The sequence below is a fragment of the Pantherophis guttatus genome, chromosome 10, assembly GCF_059756535.1.
Source record: "Pantherophis guttatus breed Tessera chromosome 10, ASM5975653v1, whole genome shotgun sequence".
NCBI lineage: Eukaryota > Metazoa > Chordata > Lepidosauria > Squamata > Colubridae > Pantherophis > Pantherophis guttatus.
The window spans coordinates 3,880,255-3,890,975 of NC_142072.1; the positions used below are offsets into that span (position 1 = coordinate 3,880,255).

The following is a 10,721-nucleotide window of genomic DNA, read 5'->3' on the forward strand; positions in this document are numbered from 1 at the left end:
TAAAACACAAACAACTTTTACGAGCTGCTTGTTATCGCTGATAAAGCCAGCTCCTCTCACAGAAGTTGATGAAAATATGTTAGACTTTGAGAGCTGTAGGCAACGAAATTTCATTTTAATGTAGGCCCTTCCAACTTCGTTAATCTGTTAAACCAGAATAAAGTTATTCTATTCTATTCTATTCTATTCTATTCTATTCTATTCTATTCTATTCTATTCTATTCTATTCTATTCTATTTCATTACATTCTTCATTCCATTATTCTCTTCTCTTCTCTTCTCTTCTCTTCTCTTCTCTTCTCCTCCCCTCCCCTCCCCTCCCCTCCCCTCCCCTCCACGCCACGCCACGCCACGCCACGCCACGCCACGCCACGCCACGCCACTCTATTCTATTCTATTCTATTCTATTCTATTCTATTCTATTCTATTCTATTTTTCCCTAGTCAGCAAGAAAGGTGCTATCTGACTATGGTTAAATTTTGGGGTTGTTTTTTTTTTGTAGCTTAACAGCGTAATAAACATTTTGTTGCTTCTAACCACACTAAAGTAACAGAATAAACATACTTTTTGTTGTCTCTAACCACGCTATGCATTGAGGTCCAGTTCGTGAAAGTTGATGCTTTTTCATTATTTTTTTAACTGAACGGTTAAAATTTCTACCAGACTGCTTTTGATTTTTGGATACCGTAGATTAACACAGCCCAAAATGTCCTTTAAAATACATACAGGTAGTCCTCGGCTTACAACCACAATTGAGCCCAAGATTCATGTCGCTAAGCGAGGCAGGTGTTAAGTGAATTTTGTCCCAGTTTATAGTCTTTCTTGCCACTGTTGTTAAGTGAATCATGGCAGTTGTTAAGTCAATAACACGGTTGTTAAGTGAATCTGATTTCCCCATTGACTTCGCTTGTCAGAAGGTCAATCACATGGCCTTGGGACACTGCGAAATTGGTGAAATCCAATTTTTTTTACTACCAGTTCTGTGAGCGTGGCTTGGTGGGCGTGACAGGGGAAGGATACTGCAAAATCCCCATTCCCACCCCACTCTGGGACCAGCCAGAGGCGGTATTTGCTGGTTCTCCGAACTGCTCAAAATTTCCGCTACCGGTTCTCCAGAACCTATCAGAACCTGCTAGATTTCACCCCTGCTGCAACCGTCATAAATATAAGTCAATTGGCAACTGTCTGAATTTTGATCATGTGACCATAGGGATGCTGCCATGGTCATAAGTGTGAAAAACGGTCATAAGTCACTTTTTTTGGTGCCGTTAGAACTTCAAACTCAATGAATTGTTGTAAATCAAGGACTACCTATATATATTTTGCATCCTTTATTTTAACCTGTAGGAGGAAGTAGAGAGTATGATGTGGGAGGGATTTTTTCATTTGTGCCAGCGAATTCTTGAATTGTAATGGTAAAGCTATTTGAAAACAAAAAAACGGTAATTTGCAAGTATTTTGGTGCACATTTCTCTAAAGTCTCTGTGCTTGGAAGGGAAGGCAGCTTTACCCAATGGGCACACTCTTCTCTAATATAATGCACCTTCATATATTTTCAAATAAACAGATGCATTTTGCACGTAGCTGTCTTGAATAGGTTTCCAGGTTTAAAATTCTGGTAAATGTTAATGCAAAATATTTTATTATCAGACTTAGAAACCTGGCACCTTACGCCTAGAGCAACTCCGGTTGGTGTGCGATTAAAAATATAGAGAATTATGCCTATAGAACGCTAGATTTCAGTTCAATCTTGCCTTGAAAATACAGAGTTAAAGACTCAAAACTAAATTAATTTATCCCTAACCCCAATGAGGTTTTGGACCTCAGATCCTATGCATGTAGAGCCAGTAATTTTCTCCTGAGTGATCATTCCTGGAGAATACCAAATTAATTCAGTCTCTAAAATAAATCTGGCTTTGGATTGGATTTTGAAAATCAAACTTCTACATTTTCCCAGCCAGAACTTGTGAATCGATTTACCTTTTGAATAGCAGCATGCTGACAGCTTGATTCAGTGCTGAAGAGATGTTATTCTATGATTAGAAACCCACCCATTCTTAACTCTAGAAATATACGAAGTTGGGGTTTGGTTTTCTTTAATCGGTTGTGTTTCGTTTGTAAAAATGGTTTTTGTTCCATTTGTAAAATCCGACGGCATTCAAACTGCCCTTAACCAATGACTCACCTGATACCTCACTGTAATAAAAATAATATTAAATGACTATTTCAAAAAGAAACTTCATTGAAAGGAAAGGCAAAGTGGAGGGACAGAACGGGAAAAAAAAGATGCCATTAAAAAAAAGAAAGAAAGATTAAATTATAAAAGAGCAAGATAAACAACAGGTAAAGCTCCTTAAAAGAACTCATAAAACCCTTGAAAAGGAATGTGGGTTCATTTGTGGTTGTTAGTTGCGAAGTTGTGTCCGACCCATCGCGACCCCATGGGCAATGTTTCTCCAGGCCTTCCTGTCCTCTACCATCCTCTGGAGTCCATTTAAGCTCATGCCTACTGCTTCAGTGACTCCATCCAGCCACCTCGTTCTCTGCCGTCCCCTCCTTCTTTTGCCCTCAATCTTTCCCAGCATTAGGCTCTTCTCCAGGGAGTCCTTCCTTCTCCTTAGGTGGCCAAAGTATTTGAGTTTCCTCTTCAGGATCTGGCCTTCGAAAGAGCAGTCAGGGTTGATCTCCTCTAGGACTGACTGATTGGATTGCCTTGCAGTCCAAGGGACTCTCAGGAGTCTTCTCCAGCACCAGAGTTCCAAGGCCTCCATTCTTTGGCGCTCAGCCTTCCTTGCGGTCCAACTTTCACAGCCATCCATTGCAACTGGGAATGCCATAGCTTTGACTATACACACTTTTGTTACACACACACACACACACACACACACACACACACACACACACACACACCTATGGGGACCCACAATTAGGTGCGTTTGTGGTTTCCAGGCATGGATGACACTCAAACATACGATTCAAATTGCCCGAACAAATGGGATCATAAAATGAGCATCTGTGTGGAAATGTAAGAGAAGAGCCGTCTCCTAGTCGAACGAGAAAGGCAGAAACTGTCCATGCATGTAAATGTCTGCAAACCCAGGAATTTCCCCTCGTGGCTAGACAACTGCCTGATAGCGCAAATCATCTCTAGCACCATCTTCAACTTCTCTGAAAAGTGTCTCCTAATCTCCAGTCTTCTCTGGGCCCATTCATAACACAAAAAACCTCCGTTTCACAGGTTGGGTGTAATGTGGCAACCTTAACAAAATTAAAAAAAAACAACCCCGAAGCTGTCAAACTTTTCCAGAAATAGTAGAGCTCTTTAGAAATGAACCACTTTCTTCTTCTTCTTCTTCTTCTTCTTCTTCTTCTTCTTCTTCTTCTTCTTCTTCTTCTTCTTCTTCTTCTTCTTCTTCTTCTTCTCCTCCTCCTCCTCCTCCTCCTCCTCCTCCTCCTCCTCCTCCTTCTTCTTCTTCTTCTTCTTCTTCTATTACTACTACTACTACTACTACTACTACTTGTTCCTCCTCCTCATCTCCTTCCCCTCCTTTTCTTCCTCTCCTCCTTCTCTTCTCCTTCCCTTTTCTCCTCCTCCCCTCCTCCCCTCTTCCTTCTTTCTCCTCCTCCTCCCTCCTTCTTCTCCTTCCCTTTTCTCCCTCCTCCTCCTCCTCCTCTTCTCCTCCTCTCCTCCTCCTCCCCTTCCTCTCCTCCCTCCTCCCTCTCCTTCTTCCCTTTCCTCCTCCTCCTCCACCTCCTCTTCCTCCTCTCCTCTCCAGAGATGTCCACATGGTGGCAGAATGACAACAGGGGTATAGCCAGCCATGGACCTGTGTGAATTCCAGAACATATTTCATTTTAATTTTTTCCAGCTGTATCGAGTCAAAAAGTCAAGAGGGCAGCCACTGCCATATGACCAAAAATCCCCTCCTGTTGATACGTGCAAAAAAAAAGTCCTTCAATCATGTGAGTGGCAACTGCGTGGGAGAGGTTTACATCCCATGCAAAACCAAATGCAATATGTCAGCGCTTTCTTTCTTTCTTTTTTATAAAGTTTTTTATTTTAAACACATTAAAAACAAAACATGGACATACTACATTTATAGAAGAAAAAAAATAAAAACAAAAAAAAAGGAGAAAATATCACTTTTCTTTTCAGCTGTAAGCAGTGATCCTTTCTTTCTATATATCAATATTTACAGATATTTTAGTATTAACTTATTTAACGTTCATTTTCTACTTTCTTTCATTCCCTCTATCCTTTAAATTGATCGTCCACATTTTCCCCCTCCTTCCTTCCTTCATTTAACTTATTTCCTTATTTTTCAACCATTTATACCATCTACTCCATCTCTTATAATACTTTGATTCTTCTTTCCCCTTAATTTCTTTAGTTAGTTTATCTAATTCTGCGCATTCCAGAATTTTCTTAATTAAGTCCTCTTCGGATGGTGAATTTTCTCTCTTCCAATATTGCGCATATACAATACGTGCTGCAGTCAATATATGCAATATGAGGTACTGTATTTCTTTAGTGCAATTTTCTATTGAGATTCCTAACAAAAACTGTTCCAGTTCTCCCTCTATTGAACTCTGAGTTATTTCTTCTATCCAGGTTTTAATTTTCGTCCAGAATTCCTTTGCAATCGGGCATGTCCACCATTGATGATAGTATGTTCCATAACTAGTCTTACACTTCCAACACTTTGGGGAGTTTCTAGGGAACATTTTCGCAATCCTGGCTGGAGGGAGGTGCCATCTATGAAACATTTTAATCTGGTTTTCCTTGTATGCCATCGCAATTGTCAATCTCATATTTGTTCTCCACATATGTCAGCTCTTTCATCCAGCAAAACCTTGGCCATTCGTGTAGAGAAAGCTAAGCAGCTATCTCACCTTTACTTAGATAATGTACTTACAGTATATCCTATGCACTTATATTCATATCATTCCTAGAAGTGAAGTATGGTCCATGTCAGGTTTCGGTGTCATCTCAAATACAATGCATTTCCAACCAAATAATCTTTGATGAAATCTTTCATTTATTAAGCACGACAATCTGTCCCCGATTATGTCGTAGCCAAAACTGACTTCCTGACCCCAAACCTTCCCTTTCCATTCCCCAATTCTCTGCGTCTCATTGGCCATCTTCCAAATCACTCTCCCCATATCTACTACTTCAGCTCCCAGGAATGTCCCCCCTCCCATCTCAACTCCTAAGGGATATTATCTTCAGGGAAAATAAGTAGGTGAAAAGCCAAGCGTCCTCTTGCCAGCTGCCCCCTCTTCTCCTCCTTATGTCAGCACTGGAATGAATGTAGTTTGGAGTGCTGACAGTCCATGCACGTTGGCTGGAGAATTCTGGAAGTCCACACATCTTAAAGTTGCTCAGTTTGAGAAAACGCCGCTTCCAACCTTAAATCTGATTCAGAAAGCAATTTTTTTTTTTGGCTCTGTCTACTCCATTCCTAGAAGATGCATACAGTATGTGTGTCACCCCGCAATTTCCTTGCAAAATTTGGAAAGGCCAAGGGACCTTAAATTTCTCCTTTTCTAAATGTGCTCTCCAGGGGAATCAAATGACCTCACGTCATGATGTTCCTTGATGCTAAAGCTCACATCCTTCAACAACCCTCCCTCCCCCTTCCAAGAATCTTCTGCTAAGAAATCGAGAAATTAAAAGTCAAATGCCCCTTTCAGGAATAGAAACTGTCTGTGCAATTGAGACGCGGCTCAGGGGAATTGTATTTTCTCTCCAAACATGGCTGGTGGGTAGCTTTCGAGTTGCTTTTTTTGCGGCTTCTTTTCGAGCGAAAGCACTGTGGCTTCCTTCAAAGATTTGAGAATTTCATCACCCATGCTCTGCAAACCTCAGCTGGAAATTTCTCTTGACAGCATGCCCCGTTGGGGAGGAAACGAATCTGCACATCAACAAAGTATTTGTAGTAATGGGCACCCTAACAAAGTTTTTGTCTGAGAGTTAGTTGTGAAGGGAGGGCAGCAAAGGGGGGGAAATGCTGACACTTTCTCCCCAAACTGCTGTTCAAAGTACACAATCCTGGTTTGCACCATGAGGTGGTACAGTCTTCAGCTGATCAGTGACAGAGGACTTACCGTAGTGTTTCTCAACCTTGGCGATTTTTACGATGTGCGGACTACAACTCCCAGAATTCCCCAGCCACCCATGACAGAGAGAGAGAGAGAGAGAGAGAGAGAGAGAGACAGACAGACAGACAGACAGACAGAGACAGAGACAGAGACAGAGAGAGAGGGAGGGAGGGAGGGAGGGAGAAAGACAGAAACAGAGAGAGACGGAGAGAGAGACAGAGACAGAGAGAAAGACAGAGAGAGAGAGGGAGGGAGGGAGAGGGAGGGAGGGAGGGAGAAAGACAGAAACAGAGAGAGACGGAGAGAGAGACAGAGACAGAGAGAAAGACAGAGAGAGAGAGGGAGGGAGGGAGAGGGAGGGAGGGAGGGAGAAAGACAGAAACAGAGAGAGACGGAGAGAGAGAGAGAGACAAAGACAGGGAGAAAGAGAGACAAAGAGGGAGAAAGAGAGAGAGAGACAGAGAGAAAGACAGAGACAGAGAGAGGGAGGGAGGGAGAGGGAGAAAGACAGAAACAGAGAGAGAGAGAGAGAAAGACAGACAGACAGAGAGAAAGAGGGACAGAGGGAGAAAGAGAGACAAAGAGGGAGAAAGAGAGAGAGACACCCATCTCCTCCCACTTATGACTGTATGACTGTAACCTTGTTGCTGGTATCCTTAAGATTTATTTAATTAATTTAATTTAATTTATCAAATTTCTATGCCGCCCAACTCCCAAGGGACTCTGGGCAGCTTACAGCAAAAAATAATACAACAAAGAACATAGGAAAATTATTAAAAAACATTTTAAAAACATTAAAAGTCCATGCACACCACATCCATTCATGGCCGGATCTTGCCAGATCGCAAGAGCGAGATCAACGGCCCCAGGCCTGCTGGAAAAGCCAGGTCTTCACCGCTTTTTGGAAGGCCAATAGGGTGGGGATGGTCCGGACCTCAGGAGGTAACTGGTTCCAGAGAGCTGGAGCAGCCACAGAGAAGGCCCTTCCCCTGTGGGCCCACCAGCCGGCATTGTTTAGCTGACGGGACCCGGAGGAGACCAACTCTGTGGGATCTTACCGGTCGCTGGGAGCTATGCGGTAGAAGGCGGTCTCGAAGATAGCCTGGCCCTGAGCCATGTAGGGCTTTAAAGGTAATAACCAACACCTTGAATTGTGCCCGGAGACCAATAGGGAGCCAGTGCATCTCGCGGAGAATTGGTGTAATGTGGGTGTACCTAGGTGCACCCACGACAGCTCACACTGCTGCATTCTTGACCAACTGTAGTCTCCAAACACTCTTCAAGGGTAGCCCCATGTAGAGCGCGTTGCAATAATCTAACCGTGAGGTGACCAGGGCATGAGTGACTGATCCTCCTGATCCAAGTAGGGTCGCAATTGGTGCACCAGGCGAACCTGTGCAAAGGTCCCCCTAGCTACAGCTGCCAGATGTTGCTCTAATCTTAGCTGTGAGTCTAGGAGGACACCCAAATTGTGAGCTTGTTCAGAGGGGGACCAAGGATGGTCAGTCGACATAGTCTTTAGGAGGCAATACCCATAGCCACTCGGTCTTATATTGATATTGTTTCCTGATTGCTTATTTGTACCCTATGACTATCATTAAGCGTTGTACCTTATGATTCTTGATGAACGTATCTTTTCTTTTATGTACACCGAGAGCATATGCACCAAAGACAAATTCCTTGTGTGTCCAATCACACTTGGCCAATAAAAATTCTATTCTACTCTACTCTACTCTACTCTACTCTACTCTACTCTACTCTATTCTATTCTATTCTATTAAAATAAACTATAGCATTAAAAAATAAAATAAAATAATCCTCTGCCACGTTTCCTCCTTCTTTCAGGCTGAAGATCACATCATGTTCAACAATTCCAGTGGAGAGTTTACGTACTACTACAATGACAGCTATTCTTATGACTGCTGCTCCGCTGAGCCGTGCGATTTTAACCCCTACCAGGAGTTTTCCGAGCGGTTTCTGCCTCCATTCTACATCCTAATTTTCCTCCTGGGTCTCGGAGGCAACCTGATGGTCATCGCTGTCTTGCTCCTAGACCGAGTCTCCTTATTCGGGAATGACATCTTCATCTTCAACTTGGCCATCGCGGACATTCTCCTGGTGGTGACCCTCCCCTTCTGGGCTACCCAGGCGGTGCATGGCTGGATCTTCAAGGACTTTCTCTGCAAGGTCATCGGCAGCATCATGAAGATAAACTTCTACGCCAGCATCCTCTTCCTCATATGCATCAGTTTCGAGCGGTACCTCTCCATCGTCTACGTCATACGGATGTACAACAGGAATAAGTGCTTCTTCATCTACACTGCCTTGCTGGTTTGGCTCGTCTGCTTCCTGCTGACGGTGCCCGACTTCATGTACCTGACGGCTGAGTTCAACAGTCGCCTGAATGCCACTTCCTGCATTCTCTCCTTCCCGCTGCACAGCAGAAAGACGTGGCAAATCGCCCTCATCATCATCAACCAAGTGGTGGCTTTTTTGTTCCCTCTGATGGCCATGGTCTACTGCTACGCCCACATCATCCGCACCCTCCGGCGCTCCAAGGGCTTCAAAAAACACAAGGCCCTTAAGGTGATCTTGGCCGTGGTGGTGGCCTTCTTCCTTTGCTGGTTGCCTTACCACTTGGTGCAGTTCATCACCACGTTGCTCCAGCTGGACCTCCTGGAGATGGATTGCCAGTGGGAGGACAACCTGGACATTGCCGATACCATCACCACCAGTTTGGGCTTCTTTCATTGTTGCCTCAACCCGCTGCTCTACGCCTTCGTCGGGATCAAGTTCCGGAACAAGCTCTTGACCGTGTTGAGGAGATTTGGCTGCATCAATCAGAACTTCTGGAACAGGCATTTCAGGTCGTCCAGTCAACCGAGAGATTCGAGTTGGTCCGAAAGCACAGACTGCTCATACGCTGCCTTCTAGAACAGCCTGTGGCCGTAAGGACGCCATTGCTATCCCAGAATTCTCTCTTCTCTTGCTCGGGAACCTGGCGCTCCATTGGTACACGCTAGTCTTCAATTTAACAACTATTCGTTTGGATGGGGCCGTTCGAAGTTACAACAGCTCTGGGGAAAAAAGTGTCTTATGACCAGTTCTCATACTTAATGACCGTTGCACCATCCCCACAGTCGTGTGATTAAAATTCGGGCACTTGGAAAATATACAATTGCTTACTGAGATATAGAATGGAGGAGGAGGTAATTAAAGAAACTATGATAACGTGGGCCAAAAATTTCAGCTATAATATTGAATTGGAGTAATGGGAGAAACTTTGGGAAAAAAAACTATACATTGACGATGTCTGTAGGCTATAAGGAAAATATGTATAAAATGTTCTATAGATGGTATCTTCCACCATTCTATAGATGGTATCTTCCACATTGGCTAGAATGTTCTCGAATACATCACCAGACTGCTGGAAATGCAGACAAAATCAGGGAACATACTACCATATGTGGTGGACATGCCTAAAAGCAAAACAATATTGGAACAGAATAAGAAAATGGCTCGAAGAGATAACCAAACAGCAAATAGATATGAAACTGGAATTATTTTTATTAGGAATATTTACAGGGAATTATGATAAAAAAACACAATATTTAATTTTACATATTACCACAGCAGCAAGAATAATGTATGCACAAAAGATAGAGCCTTGGTGGCGCAGCAGACTAAAGCACTGTTAAGTAACACCAGCTGCCTGCAATTACTGCAAGTTCAAATCTCACCAGGCTCAAGGTTGACTCAGCCTTCCATCCTTTCGAGGTAGGTAAAATGAGGACCCGGATTGTGGGGGCAATAAGCTGACTTTGTTTAAAAAAGAACACCGCTTTGGGGGGGGGGCGAAAGCCCTACTAAGCAGGTATATACAAAAGTATGAAGGCTGTTGCTTAACGCATTGTAAGCCGCCCTGAGTCTCCGGAGAAGGGCGGCATATAAATCGAACCAATAAATAAATAAATAAATAAAATTGGAAAAACAACAGTATACCATCAGAGGAAAACATGATAAGGAAAGTTAATGTGCAGAGATGGATAGACTTACAAAAGAAATAAAAGATAAAGGAGAAACAGAGTACTATATGGTATGGAATAATGGTATAAATGGTTAGAGGTGTAAAGATTAAGGAAAGATTGAATGAAGAAGATATAGGAGTTAGAAATTAGTAACAAATTTGTATAAATGGAAACGACACATAATGAATGACTGTAATTTAGTATATGAATATATTATGATGTATAAAATATAATGGAACCACATGTATAGATAAAGATAAATTGAAGTAAGGGGAAAAATGAATATATCATGGATGTATACCGATGTGAAAATGTAAAGAAGAAAATTGTCAAAATTAAAAAAAAACTTTAATAAAATTATTTAAAAAAAAAAAAATTTAGGTGCTTGGCAACCGGCACGTCCCCGGGGGTGTCACATGATCCCCATTTGTGACCTTCCCAGTTGGTTTCTGACATACGAAGTCAATGTGGGGGGGGGGGAAGCTGGATTTGCTTAACAACAATGCGATCCGCTTAACGGCGATGATTCGCTTAACAACTGGGGCAAAAGAGGATGGGAAAAAATCAGGCGCGATTCATCAAACAACCG

At 42.8% G+C, this 10,721-nt stretch overlaps 1 protein-coding gene across 1 annotated transcript; it reads left to right on the forward strand.

The window, feature by feature from the left end:
* Positions 1–7,954: 7,954 nt before the first annotated feature.
* Positions 7,955–10,499, forward strand: CXCR3 (C-X-C motif chemokine receptor 3). Its single transcript, XM_087876889.1, has one exon. The coding sequence runs from the start codon at positions 7,965–7,967 to the stop codon at positions 9,036–9,038; it is 1,074 nt and encodes a 357-aa protein (XP_087733015.1). The 5' UTR covers positions 7,955–7,964; the 3' UTR covers positions 9,039–10,499.
* Positions 10,500–10,721: the final 222 nt, after the last annotated feature.

What these genes read in the sequence shown, in the direction of transcription:
- CXCR3 (XM_087876889.1), top strand. Translation starts at nt 7,965, where the DNA reads ATGTTCAACAATTCCAGTGGAGAGTTTACGTACTACTACAATGACAGC.